At 45.9% G+C, this 15,780-nt stretch overlaps 1 protein-coding gene across 2 annotated transcripts in view; it reads right to left on the bottom strand.

The window, feature by feature from the left end:
• LOC139553023 (inositol hexakisphosphate kinase 1-like) overlaps positions 1 to 15,780 on the bottom strand; it is a 198,914-nt gene that overhangs the window by 25,384 nt on the left and 157,750 nt on the right. For both annotated transcript variants that reach the window (XM_071365020.1, XM_071365025.1), the window contains exon 3: positions 862 to 1,066. In XM_071365020.1, coding sequence (XP_071221121.1) covers positions 862 to 1,066 — 205 coding nt within the window. The remainder of the gene's footprint in view (positions 1 to 861; positions 1,067 to 15,780) is intronic.

Below are 15,780 nucleotides of genomic sequence, written 5' to 3'. Positions count from 1 at the left end.
CTGCCATTTTTTACACTGACCTGAAATCTTTTGGGTACATAATGTCTCCCTTATCATTTCCTATGACTGAAAACAGCTTCTGGAGTTAAGAACAGCGATCAGAACAGCGGTGGGAGAGGCGTGGTCTCTTTGTTAATAACTAGAGCTAGTGCGCAATCTCTAATGTTAAGGAAGTCTGAAGTTTTTGATCGGCCGAGTTAGAAAACCTTGTGGGGCATTTGACATTTTGTACTATTGGAGTACTCGCATGTGTTTTTGGTGGTTGTTGAATATTCAGAATGAGAAGAAGAACAAAATTAACACAAGGGCAAGGCCCGCACTGCCCAAAAATATGTGCATTTTATCTACAGTGGGGAGAACAAGTATTTGATACACTGCCGATTTTGCAGGTTTTCCTACTTACAAAGCGTGTAGAGGTCTGTAATTTTTATCATAGGTACACTTCAACTGTGAGACACTGAATCTAAAACAAAAATCCAGAAAATCACATCACATTGTATGATTTTTAAGTATAAGGCTGTAAAGTAACAAAATGTGGGAAAAAGGGAAGGGGTCTGAATGCTTTGTATATACTCAAGTTATCGCTCATTGTGTATTTATATCTTGGATTTTATTATCTTGGATTATCTTGTATCATCTCTTTCTTACTTCATTTTTCTGGGAACAGTCTACACCTGTTGTTTACGAAGCATTTCATTTGATAATGAGTTACTGATTATTACATAAGCATATATACATACCCACCCCTTGGCTTCTCACTCATTTCTCAGTACTGTTGCTCTGGTGTGCGGGGCAATCGTCTTTTATCTGTCTGGTAGACACACACGAGACACCATTCCCTATCCCCACTGCTCTACTCACTTCTCAGTGCTGTCACTCTCGTGCGGTAGCCTCTCCTCCTTGATCTCGGAGGTGGAGCGGTGGAGGCTGCGTCGGGAGTGTTTCCTCCGTGGTTGGTCCCTCTCCGGTAGGTCCTCGTGGTCCAGGCCCTCACTCTCCACGTACGGGTACGCCACCAGGTTGATGTAGCCGTCTATGTCCCCCTCGAAACATACCAACACCATGCCTGGAGGAGCAAAGGGATATGATCAGCACAACAATAACAGGATTTTGGGATTCAGGGTTCGTTTCAGAAATGAATGGAGGATAAATGTTAGAAAAAGCAAGAATTCCTGATTAATCAGGAAGGGGCACATCCCTGAGAGAGGGAGAAAGAGGAACAGGGTCATTTCAAAAAGGTGTGTGTGTGTGTTTCAGTGTTGTATGAGGAGGTTGGTATCAGAGAAAGACAAAAGCACAATTGTACCAGCCATTCTATGCCATTGGGTCTACCATGTACTAATTCAAATTCAAAGCAATTGGATACCATAAATGACATCAGAGAGCAAGGTGACACTGTTCTGTCAGACACCTTCCGCTGGAGGAAAAACACACTCTGCCAGGAAGAAGATTTATTTTTCTTTTCTCACTACAGCTTTGAGATACACTATATATACAAAAGTATGTGGACACCCCTTCAAATTAGTTGATTCGGGTATTTCAGCCCCACCCGTTGCTGACAGGTGAATACAATTGAGCACACAGCCATGCAATCTCCACAGACAAACATTGGCAGTAGAATGGCCCGTACTGAAGAGCTCAATGACTTTAAACGTTGCACTGTCATAGGATGCCACCTATCCAACAAGTCAGTTCGTAAAGTTTCTGCCCTGCTAGAGCTGCCCCCGGTCAACTGTAAGAGGTGTTATTGTGAAGTGGAAACGTCTAGGAGCAACAACGGCTCAGCCACAAAGTGGTAGGTCGCACAAGCTCACAGAACGGGACCGCCAAGTGCTGAAGGGCGTAAAGATTGTCTGTCCTCGGTTGCCTACCTCCTCGGTAGGTAAGTAAAGAAATAAAAAACAACAGTAAAAAGACAGTGAAAAATAACAGCAGCGAGGCTACATACAGTAGAGAGGCTATATACAGTAGAGGCTATATACAGTAGAGAGGCTATATACAGTAGAGAGGCTATATACAGTAGAGAGGCTATGAAAGTAGTGAGGCTACATACAGAAACCGGTTAGTCGGACTGATTGAGGTAGTATGTACATGTAGATATGGTTAAAGTAAATTTAGAAATAATAATTAGTAATTAGTAATAAATGTATGATCCATCCTGTGTATATGTAATTGTGTGTGATTATTTAGGTATTTAGTAAATAAATAATTTAACCAAATGTTGTATTGCTGATTCAACTTGTTAGCCAGGGTTCGTGAAGAAAACCAAGAATTTTACGATACTCAGTTGAGACTGAATAAGGTGACGAATAATAATTGACTGCTATTGAGGTAAAAGATTACCAGATCTTTTAGAGTGTATTCGGAAGACGACAGCTCTATAAACATTCTTCCGTTGTGCCCCGACTTCCTAGTTAATTACATTTACATGATTAGTTTAAATCAGGTAATATTAATTACAGAGAATTGATTTGATAAAATAGCATGTCATATATGATTTAATCCATAGTAAAGACACGACAACGCCTATGTAGATATTCCATAAAAAAATCTACCGTTTCCAGCTACAATAGTCATTTACAACATCTACACTGTATTTCTGATCAATTTGATGTTATTTTAATGGACCAAAAAAAAGTGCATTTCTTTCAAAAACAAGGACATTTCTAATGACCCCAAACTATTGAAGAAAAAAGAGGCGGTGTTTCTGTTCTGCGTAATAGTAGAGTTAGCACAACAAAAGACACATCATATCATTCTGACCGGTAAGCCAACACTGCAGTTTTCATTTAACTTGGAAAGTTTGATGGAAAAGCTTTTAGAAATGACTATTTTACATCATTAACTGGCAACACAAAGTGAGTGAGTGAGTGAGTGAGTGAGTGAGAGAGTGAGTGAGTGAGTGAGGGAGAGAGAGAGGGAGAGAGAGATGCAATTACAATCAGAGGCATTTGTTTGAACAGTAACCTGGGGAAGGTTTTCTATAGTATTATACATTTAAGAGTTAAACTTTCTTAATAAGCACAATGTCTTGAGTCAAAGACAAATTGGATTCATACCAAAACATTGCACGACTGATCATATTTCCACCCTACACACCCTGATGTCTACCACCATAAGACCAAAATGTACGCTGGCTTTAAAACATTTGATTCTATTTAGCATACAGGACTGTTCTACAAAGTTATATAAAGTGGTGTCGGGGGTAAAACATATTAAATCAATGTATACTGGCAATACGTGCAGCATCAAAATTGGGAAGAAAAAAACAGAATTCTTTAACCAGCGGCGGGGCCTTCGCCAGGGTTGCAATCTGAGCCCTGCGCTCTTCAATATTTACATCAACAAATTGGCCACGATTCTAGACGAATCCTCAGCCCCTGGTGTTAGTCTCCACAATTCAGAGGTTAAATGCCGGCTCTTCTCAGATGACCTGTGTCTGCTGTCACCCACAGCACATGGCCTACAGCAGAGCCCGGACCTGCTAGAGCAGTACTGCCAGACCTGGGCCCTGGCAGTAAACCCCAAAATGACTAAAATAATGATTTTCCAGAGAAGATCCAGATCTCTGGGAATTAGACCAAAGTTCTCAATTGGTACAAAATATATAGAGTACTGCACACACTACAATTACTTAGGTTTAAAAATAAGCTCAACTGGACACCTTAATGAGGCAGTGAATGAACTGAGAGAGAAAGCACGCAGGGCATTCTACACCATTAAAATGAATTCAAATTTAAATACCTATTAAAATGTGGCTAAAACTAATTGAATGTGTCATTTAACCAATTGCACTTTATGGCAGCGAGGTGTGGGGTCCACTTGCAAAACAAGATTTCACCCAATGGGACAAACACACCATTGAAACCCTGCATGCAGAGTTCTGTGAGATTCTCCTACATGTCCAGAGGAAAACTACAAACAATACATGCAGGGCAGAATTAGGCCAATATCCACTAATAATAAAACATTAAAAAAGAGCAATTCAGTTTTGGAAACATCTAAAATACAGTGACCCCCTCTCATATCATTACCAAGCCCTGCGAAGCCAAGAGCTGAGCAAAGAAAAGAGTCCCCTCATCCAGCTGGTCCTGGGGCTGAGTTCACAAACCTGTTCTACTAACACACTGAAGCCTCAGGACCAGAACATCCAATCAATCAGAATAAAACAAATTACAACACAGTCAAAACAAAACTACATTACCTAATGGGAAACTCATGCACAAACACAAAGCAAAATGCAGTTCTATCTGGCCCTAAATCGACAAAACACCATGGCAAACTAATTGAGCATGGTTACCGATCAAAACCTTAGAAAAACCTTGACAAAGTTCTGGCTCAGTGAGCACAGCCTTGCCATTGAGAAGGGAAGACAGAGGAAAACCTGGCTCCCTGTAGAGGAAAGACTGTGCAATCACTGCACCACAGCAGAACCCGAGACGGAGCTGCATTTCCTGACAAAATGTAAAAAATATATAATAATTAGAGTGTAGTTTCCCCAACTTTGAAACCCTTATTCAAGGTTTCAAAGACCTCTCTGATGAGAGTAGGCTACCCGTCCTGTTGGGGGAGGACGCAGAGAGCTGTGGGTTGGCAGCGCAATACATTGCTGCCTGCTATATAATGAGGGCCAGTGTCTGACAGACCAACCAACCTGCACATGCCATTGTTATTGTCCATTGTAGGGTTATTTTGACCCTTGATTATTGTTGTCACCGATTGTCCCATTGACAATCTTGATTATTAATTATTTTAATTATGTTAATATTGTAAATTAGTCACTTAATTTCCAATGTACACTTTGACAATATGTACATTGTTAAGTCATGCCAATGAAGCAAACAAATGAATTGAGAGAGAAGTTGGGCAGCAGCGGGTAAATGGTCCTAGCCTCTCGTATCCTCTCCTGCTGACTCCGTCTGCCTACCCATCCATCCGTCTACCCATCCGTCCGTCTGTCCGTCCGTTCGTCCAGACAGACAATCGGATGGGTAGACAGACGGACAGACAGACGGGTAGACAGATGGATGGGTAGACAGATGATGGATGGGTAGACGGACGGACAGACAGACGGGTAGACAGATGGATGGGTAGACAGATGATGGATGGGTAGACGGACGGACAGACGGGTAGACAGATGGATGGGTAGACAGATGATGGATGGGTAGACGGACGGACAGACAGACGGATGGGTAGACGGACGGACAGACAGACAGACAGACAGACAGACGGGTAGACAGATGGATGGGTAGACAGATGGATGGGTAGACAGATGATGGATGGGTAGACGGACGGACAGACAGACGGGTAGACAGATGATGGATGGGTAGACGGACGGACAGACAGACGGGTAGACAGATGATGGATGGGTAGACGGACGGACAGATGGATGGGTAGATCGGTGGGTAGATAGATGGATGAATGGATGGAATCAGCTAAGGCTTTTAGAGCTCTCTGATCACTCAGTGAGGTCATCACCAGCCAGGCCACAACACCGCTAATGAACGGAGAAAGGGCTGATGTCAGACCAGTGGTGGGTGGGTGGGTGGGTGGGTGGGTGTGTGTGTGTGTGTGTGTGTGTGTGTGTGTGTGTGTGTGAGAGAGAGTAAGGAGAGCACATGATTATGTAATGCGAGGCAGTCTACTAAGATCCTGAAACAGAGTGGTGTGTGTGTGTGTGTGTGTGTGTGTGTGTGTGTGTGTGTGTGTGTGTGTGTGTGTGTGTGTGTGTGTGTGTGTGTGTGTGTGCGCGTGTGTGTGTGTGTGTATAGCCTGTGGCTAGTTGTTCAGCAGTATTACACATTGACTGGTTCCCATAATATCCATCCTCTCTGATGGGAGAAGAGAGGTTCTAGTTCAACCAAAGAAACATCCTCACTAGAACGGACCTCTCCATTCAAGTCAATGAAACCACAATGGGTGAACCGATGGCCATGAAAGTACAGCAGGAAGTGTTCCCCGTTGACCAGGAAAGTACAGCAGGAAGTGTTCCCCGTTGACCAGGAAAGTAGAGCAGGAAGTGTTCCCCGTTGACCAGGAAAGTACAGCAGGAAGTGTTCCCCGTTGACCAGGAAAGTACAGCAGGAAGTGTTCCCCGTTGACCAGGAAAGTACAGCAGGAAGTGTTCCCCGTTGACCAGGAAAGTACAGCAGGAAGTGTTCCCCGTTGACCAGGAAAGTACAGCAGGAAGTGTTCCCCGTTGACCAGGAAAGTACAGCAGGAAGTGTTCCCCGTTGACCAGGAAAGTACAGCAGGAAGTGTTCCCCGTTGACCAGGAAAGTACAGCAGGAAGTGTCCCCCCGTTGACCAGGAAAGTAGGGTAGGTAGGACAAGATTCAAATTGTGCTTAATTAAGTGGTTGGATGGGCAATGCCCATTTTAGCAGTAATTCTGTTTCTATGGGTCAAACCACATCCTGCCTGCGGGTTCGGACCAGTACAACGTGGTCTGTTTCTATGGGTCAAACCACATCCTGCCTGCGGGTTCGGACCAGTACAACGTGGTCTGTTTCTATGGGTCAAACCACATCCTGCCTGCGGGTTCGGACCAGTACAACGTGGTCTGTTTCTATGGGTCAAACCACATCCTGCCTGCGGGTTCGGACCAGTACAACGTGGTCTGTTTCTCAACTTCAATCAAGAGAAAGAGATGGAAGGATGCGTTCTGTCCACCTGCACAATAAGAAGATTTATACGAATACTGCCTCCAAAAATAACACTCCAATAGATCAACTATTTGACCAGACATGAATTCCCTAGATAGACCTTACCCACACCGCGGCCATGGTCGTATACTGTTGATGTTCTGTAAGCCCAGTCACATCCCTGTATTCCTCCTAGCTGTCACCCCTGTCTGTCTGTACCCCCCTGCCTGCCTGTCTGTCCCCCCCTGCCTGTCTGTCTGTCCCCCCCTGCCTGTCTGTCTGTCCCCCTCTGCCTGTCTGTCTGTCCCCCCCTGCCTGTCTGTCTGTCCCCCCCTGCCTGTCTGTCTGTCCCCCTCTGCCTGTCTGTCTGTCCCCCTCTGCCTGTCTGTCTGTCCCCCTCTGCCTGTCTGTCTGTCCCCCTCTGCCTGTCTGTCTGTCCCCCTCTGCCTGTCTGTCTGTCCCCCTCTGCCTGTCTGTCTGTCCCCCCTTGCCTGTCTGTCTGTCCCCCCTTGCCTGTCTGTCTGTCCCCCCTTGCCTGTCTGTCTGTCCCCCCTTGCCTGTCTGTCTGTCCCCCCTTGCCTGTCTGTCCCCCCTTGCCTGTCCTGTGTGTATTAATATCTCATTCTCCAGCCCTACATACCTTTAAGGGTTGTAGCCCTGCCTGGCCACCTGGCTGCCTGGCCAATCTTCTGGTCTTGTTGTCATGTATCAACAATGCAGAGCGTGTGGTTATTGGCGGCAGCAGTCCTATTTATACACATACTTTTCCAGAGTCCCAAATGGCACCCTATTCCATAAGTAGCACACAACTAATGACCAAAGCCCTACAAAAGGGAACAGGGTCCCATTTGGGATGCAGCCTATACAGCCAGGCAGGACACAGAGCCAGCTATGAAGAGGTAGAGAGATTGTAATGGAGGGGAAAAACCTGCCCTCTGTTACCGTTACCCTGCTAGCACTGGAACAGACCAGGGGAGTTACTGTTACCCTGCTAGCACTGGAACAGACCAGGGGAGTTACCCTGCTAGCACTGGAACAGACCAGGGGAGTTACCCTGCTAGCACTGGAACAGACCAGGGGAGTTACCCTGCTAGCACTGGAACAGACCAGGGGAGTTACTGTTACCCTGCTAGCACTGGAACAGACCAGGGGAGTTACCCTGCTAGCACTGGAACAGACCAGGGGAGTTACCCTGCTAGCACTGGAACAGACCAGGGGAGTTACCCTGCTAGCACTGGAACAGACCAGGGGAGTTACCCTGCTAGCACTGGAACAGACCAGGGGAGTTACCCTGCTAGCACTGGAACAGACCAGGGGAGTTACCCTGCTAGCACTGGAACAGACCAGGGGAGTTACCCTGCTGGCACTGGAACAGACCAGGGGAGTTAAGACACACACACACCAATGTATTTATTAACTTAACCTGATATGGGGACGGACGGACGGACGCACACACACGGACAGACACAAGGACAGACACAAGGACAGACACAAGGACAGACACAAGGACAGACACAAGGACAGACACACGGACAGACACAAGGACAGACACAAGGACAGACACAAGGACAGACACAAGGACAGACACAAGGACAGACACAAGGACAGACACAAGGACAGACACAAGGACAGACACAAGGACAGACACAAGGACAGACACAAGGACAGACACAAGGACAGACACAAGGACAGACACAAGGACAGACACAAGGACAGACACAAGGACAGACACAAGGACAGACACAAGGACAGACACAAGGACAGACACAAGGACAGACACAAGGACAGACACAAGGACAGACACAAGGACAGACACAAGGACAGACACAAGGACAGACACAAGGACAGACACAAGGACAGACACAAGGACAGACACAAGGACAGACACAAGGACAGACACAAGGACAGACACAAGGACAGACACAAGGACAGACACACGGACAGACACACGGACAGACACACGGACAGACACACGGACAGACACACGGACAGACACACGGACAGACACACGGACAGACACAAGGACAGACACAAGGACAGACACAAGGACAGACACAAGGACAGACACAAGGACAGACACAAGGACAGACACAAGGACAGACACAAGGACAGACACAAGGACAGACACAAGGACAGACACAAGGACAGACACAAGGACAGACACAAGGACAGACACAAGGACAGACACAAGGACAGACACAAGGACAGACACAAGGACAGACACAAGGACAGACACAAGGACAGACACAAGGACAGACACAAGGACAGACACAAGGACAGACACAAGGACAGACACAAGGACAGACACAAGGACAGACACAAGGACAGACACAAGGACAGACACAAGGACAGACACAAGGACAGACACAAGGACAGACACAAGGACAGACACACGGACAGACACACGGACAGACACACGGACAGACACACGGACAGACACACGGACAGACACACGGACAGACACAAGGACAGACACAAGGACAGACACAAGGACAGACACAAGGACAGACACAAGGACAGACACAAGGACAGACACAAGGACAGACACAAGGACAGACACAAGGACAGACACAAGGACAGACACAAGGACAGACACAAGGACAGACACAAGGACAGACACAAGGACAGACACAAGGACAGACACAAGGACAGACACAAGGACAGACACAAGGACAGACACAAGGACAGACACAAGGACAGACACAAGGACAGACACAAGGACAGACACAAGGACAGACACAAGGACAGACACAAGGACAGACACAAGGACAGACACAAGGACAGACACAAGGACAGACACAAGGACAGACACAAGGACAGACACAAGGACAGACACAAGGACAGACACAAGGACAGACACAAGGACAGACACAAGGACAGACACAAGGACAGACACAAGGACAGACACAAGGACAGACACAAGGACAGACACAAGGACAGACACAAGGACAGACACAAGGACAGACACAAGGACAGACACAAGGACAGACACAAGGACAGACACAAGGACAGACACAAGGACAGACACAAGGACAGACACAAGGACAGACACAAGGACAGACACAAGGACAGACACAAGGACAGACACAAGGACAGACACAAGGACAGACACAAGGACAGACACAAGGACAGACACAAGGACAGACACAAGGACAGACACAAGGACAGACACAAGGACAGACACAAGGACAGACACAAGGACAGACACAAGGACAGACACAAGGACAGACACAAGGACAGACACAAGGACAGACACAAGGACAGACACAAGGACAGACACAAGGACAGACACAAGGACAGACACAAGGACAGACACAAGGACAGACACAAGGACAGACACAAGGACAGACACAAGGACAGACACAAGGACAGACACAAGGACAGACACAAGGACAGACACAAGGACAGACACAAGGACAGACACAAGGACAGACACAAGGACAGACACAAGGACAGACACAAGGACAGACACAAGGACAGACACAAGGACAGACACAAGGACAGACACAAGGACAGACACAAGGACAGACACAAGGACAGACACAAGGACAGACACAAGGACAGACACAAGGACAGACACAAGGACAGACACAAGGACAGACACAAGGACAGACACAAGGACAGACACAAGGACAGACACAAGGACAGACACAAGGACAGACACAAGGACAGACACAAGGACAGACACAAGGACAGACACAAGGACAGACACAAGGACAGACACAAGGACAGACACAAGGACAGACACAAGGACAGACACAAGGACAGACACAAGGACAGACACAAGGACAGACACAAGGACAGACACAAGGACAGACACAAGGACAGACACAAGGACAGACACAAGGACAGACACAAGGACAGACACAAGGACAGACACAAGGACAGACACAAGGACAGACACACGGACAGACACACGGACAGACACAAGGACAGACACAAGGACAGACACAAGGACAGACACAAGGACAGACACAAGGACAGACACACGGACAGACACACGGACAGACACACGGACAGACACAAGGACAGACACAAGGACAGACACAAGGACAGACACAAGGACAGACACAAGGACAGACACAAGGACAGACACAAGGACAGACACAAGGACAGACACAAGGACAGACACAAGGACAGACACAAGGACAGACACAAGGACAGACACAAGGACAGACACAAGGACAGACACAAGGACAGACACAAGGACAGACACAAGGACAGACACAAGGACAGACACAAGGACAGACACAAGGACAGACACAAGGACAGACACAAGGACAGACACAAGGACAGACACAAGGACAGACACAAGGACAGACACAAGGACAGACACAAGGACAGACACAAGGACAGACACAAGGACAGACACAAGGACAGACACAAGGACAGACACAAGGACAGACACAAGGACAGACACAAGGACAGACACAAGGACAGACACAAGGACAGACACAAGGACAGACACACGGACAGACACAAGGACAGACACAAGGACAGACACAAGGACAGACACAAGGACAGACACAAGGACAGACACAAGGACAGACACAAGGACAGACACAAGGACAGACACACGGACAGACACAAGGACAGACACACGGACAGACACAAGGACAGACACAAGGACAGACACAAGGACAGACACAAGGACAGACACAAGGACAGACACAAGGACAGACACAAGGACAGACACAAGGACAGACACACGGACAGACACAAGGACAGACACACGGACAGACACAAGGACAGACACAAGGACAGACACAAGGACAGACACAAGGACAGACACAAGGACAGACACACGGACAGACACAAGGACAGACACAAGGACAGACACAAGGACAGACACAAGGACAGACACAAGGACAGACACAAGGACAGACACAAGGACAGATGAGATGTGTCTGTTACTTGAACTCTGTGAAACATTTATTTGGGCTGCAATTTCTGAGGCTGGTAACAATAATGAACTTATCCTCTGCGGCAGAGAACTCTGGGTCTTCCTTTGCTTTCCTGTGGCGGTCCTCATGAGAGCCAATTTGATGGTTTTTGCGACTGCACTTGAAGAAACTTTCAAAGTTCTTGAAATGTTCCGGATTGACTGACCTTCAAGTCTTAAAGTAATGATGGACTGTTGGTTCTCTTTGCTTATTTGAGCTGTTCTTGCCATAATATGGACTTGGTATTTTACCAAATAGGGCTATCTTCTGTATACCACCCCTACCTTGTCACAACACAACTGATTGGCTCAAACGCATTAAGGAAAGAAATTACACAAATTAACTTTTAAGAAGGCACACCTGTTAATTGAAATGCACTCCAAGGTGACTACCTCATGAAGCTGGATGAGAAAATGCCAAGAGTGTGCAAAGCTATCAACAAGGAAAAGGGTGGCTACTTTGAAGAATCTCAAAATGTAAAATACATTTTGATTTGCATAACATTTTTTGGGTTACTACATGATTCCAAATGTGTTATTTCATAGTATTGATGTCTTCCCTATTATTCTACAATGTGGAAAATAGTAAAATAAAGAAAAACCTTGAATACTCAGGTGTGTCCAAACTTTGACTGGTACTATATACCTGGCTGCCCTTATTAAATCAAGGCTCTACTTAGATTTAATTAAACATACTTTTAATGTACAGTTGAAGTTGGAAGTTTACAAACACTTATGTTGGAGTCATTAAAACTTGTTTTCAACAACTCTACAAATGTCTTGTTAACAAACTATTGTTTTGGCAAGTTGGTTTGGACATTTACTTTGTGCATGATACAAGTAATTTTCCCCCAAAAATTTTTACAGACAGATTACAGATTACTTACTTAGGCCAGACAAAGTTAAATTACTGTTTAACGGATGCCCCGCCTCACTTTCCTCCACACACAGAACCCCCCCCATATGCGGTTCTTTGTTTACAATGAACTGTCCCGCTCTCCCTTGAGGCTTTCCCAAATTGATGCCCAACAGCCTCAGATCATGTTCGAGCCTCGGATTGGACAGTGAAACACACACGCTCAGATCATGTTCGAGCCTCGGATTGGACAGTGAAACACACACGCTCAGATCATGTTCGAGCCTCGGATTGGACAGTGAAACACACACGCTCAGATCATGTTCGAGCCTCGGATTGGACAGTGAAACACACACGCTCAGATCATGTTCGAGCCTCGGATTGGACAGTGAAACACACACGCTCAGATCATGTTCGAGCCTCGGATTGGACAGTGAAACACACACGCTCAGATCATGTTCGAGCCTCGGATTGGACAGTGAAACACACACTCTGGCACCTGCAAGGCGACGTGAAGACGTTTCATTTCTCTCTCATGCCGTCATGGCTCTAGCCAGCGCAAATCCCTACTATTTATGTGTCCAGGTAAAACGTGGGACGTCCCTCATTATAAACAAACAGTCGGTTAAATTCATGGTTATTGCATCATTTTCAGATCTATTAGAAGCGATTAATAGACGAATCAACAATGTAATTGAACCAATTGACTGGCCAGAGATCAGGGCATTCATCAGCAAAGACGCAGTGCAAGCCGATAGTATTGTTGGACAACCAAATTGAAGTCAAAATGATTGATGAAATCGAAGTGTGTCAGCTGTTTGTTGATTTGCGATTCATAACTTACATTTTACCGGTACTACCAGCAGTAGTAGGCTAACCGATAACACCACGACGGAACGCGTTTGAAGTGATGATGCGCCGCTGAGAACAGCTAGCGTGTCCAGCTAAAGTACATCGCCAGAGACACTCGCACACTTCGTGCAGATCAGCAGGTGGGGGAGCTTTTCATGGCAGCCAGACGAGACAATCGAAGGAGGATGCGGGTGAACAAAGTTACTGGGCTCGAATTTAGTCAAGCTTGCTCTATATAGATCGATGCTTCTAATCATGTTAAAAAAAAGATATATATTTTTAGGATTAAAGATTAAAGGTTATGCTCTATGGCTGGTTTTATGCATTTTATCCAATGCTACATTACATTTGGTTGACCTGACTTGATTGACCCTCTTTCTACAAGGCCTACTAGTCTATGAGAGGCCTAATCATATCTGTATGAATATTTTAACGCCTAGCCTATAGAGTTGCATTCATCTAATTAACTCATTATTATGCATCAACATTTTAATTTGATTACAATCATTTATTGTCAATCATTCTTGAATTTGTTAGGCTATACAATGTAGTTGCTTAATGTACGGATAATAAAACGTTTTTTTTTATTGCAATCTATTATACATCCTATGTGAATAATGTTCATTAATGTTAATTTGTGTATTAATAATAATAGTAATATGAATATTCAGTCTGAAAATTGAATATTTCTCCTATTGTTCATGTCCAGGACAATGTGGTAAAGTACTGTCCTCTCTCTCGCTCGCCTCACTTTTCTGGGGGGGAAAATCCGTTAAACAGCGAATTAATTTTGTCTGGCCTTATCTATTTTATTTTTTTTTATTTTTTACTTCACACTTATTTTTATATTTTTCTTAAGTTCTTAAAGCATTGTTGGTTAAGGGCTTGTAAGTAAGCATTTCCCTGTCAGGTACTGTGACAAATAACAATTTATTTGATTTGACCAACGGAGAATAAACTGTAAACTATAAAAACAAAGAGAGTCGCACACTCCATATGTATAACCAACCAGTCATTTATTATGTTGTTAGAGTGTAGAGGCGGCAGGTAGCCTAGTGGTTAGAGTGTAGAGGCGGCAGGTAGCCTAGTGGTTAGAGTGTAGAGGTGGCAGGTAGCCTAGTGGTTAGAGTGTAGAGGTGGCAGGTAGCCTAGTGGTTAGAGTGTAGAGGTGGCAGGTAGCCTAGTGGTTAGAGTGTAGAGGCGGCAGGTAGCCTAGTGGTTAGAGTGTAGAGGCGGCAGGTAGCCTAGTGGTTAGAGTGTAGAGGCGGCAGGTAGCCTAGTGGTTAGAGTGTAGAGGCGGCAGGTAGCCTAGTGGTTAGAGTGTAGGGACGGCAGGTAGCCTAGTGGTTAGAGTGTAGAGACGGCAGGTAGCCTAGTGGTTAGAGTGTAGAGGGGGCAGGTAGCCTAGTGGTTAGAGTGTAGGGACGGCAGGTAGCCTAGTGGTTAGAGTGTAGGGGTGGCAGGTAGCCTAGTGGTTAGAGTGTAGGGGTGGCAGGTTGCCTAGTGGTTAGAGTGTAGAGACGGCAGGTAGCCTAGTGGTTAGAGTGGAGAGGCGGCAGGTAGCCGAGCGGTTAGAGTGTAGAGACGGCAGGTAGCCGAGCGGTTAGAGTGTAGAGACGGCAGGTAGCCTAGTGGTTAGAGTGTAGAGACGGCAGGTAGCCTAGTGGTTAGAGTGTAGAGGCGGCAGGTAGCCTAGTGGTTAGAGTGTAGAGACGGCAGGTAGCCTAGTGGTTAGAGTGTAGGGCGGTAGGTAGCCTAGTGGTTAGAGTGTAGAGAGACCATGTATCACGGGGCAGCAGGTAGCCTAGTGGTTAAAGCGTTGGGCCAGTAACCGGAAGGTTGCAAGATCGAATCCCCGAGCTGACAAGGTAAAAATCTGTCGTTCTGCCCCTGAACAAGGCAGTTAACCCACTGTTCCTAGGCCGTCATTGTAAATAAGAATTTGTTCTTAACTGACGTGCATAGTTAAATAAAGGTTATATAAAAAATATTGGGTAATAAAAACACTATAGTGTATGACATCATGTCACCACTCCTATGTATATACACTGAGAATACCAAACATTAACAACAGTTTCCTAATAATTCCCTTTTGCCCAATTCGTCAGGACATGGTAAAACGCGTTCTACAGGGATGTGTCAAGTTTGGTGGATGTCCTTTGGCAGGTGATGGACCTTTCTTGATACACACAGGAAACTGTTAAGCGTGAAAAACCCAGCAGCGTTGTATCTCTCAGTTCTTGACCCAAACCGGTGCGCCTGGCACCTACTACCACATCCCTGTTCAAAGGAACTTAAATATTTTGTCTTGCCCATTCACCCTCTGAATGACACAATTACACTATCCCTGTCTCAAATGTCTCAAGAATTAAAAATCATTCTTTAACCCGTCTCCTCCCCTTCATTGATTGAAGTGGAATTAACAGGTGACATCAATAAGGGATCATAGCTTTCACCTGGATTCACCTGGTCAGTGTATGTCACGGA

This window comes from Salvelinus alpinus, chromosome 2 (genome assembly GCF_045679555.1).
Source record: "Salvelinus alpinus chromosome 2, SLU_Salpinus.1, whole genome shotgun sequence".
NCBI classification, from domain to species: Eukaryota; Metazoa; Chordata; class Actinopteri; order Salmoniformes; family Salmonidae; genus Salvelinus; species Salvelinus alpinus.
Note: the sequence above shows the minus strand (reverse complement) of the source record. Positions and strands in the feature narration are given on the sequence as shown.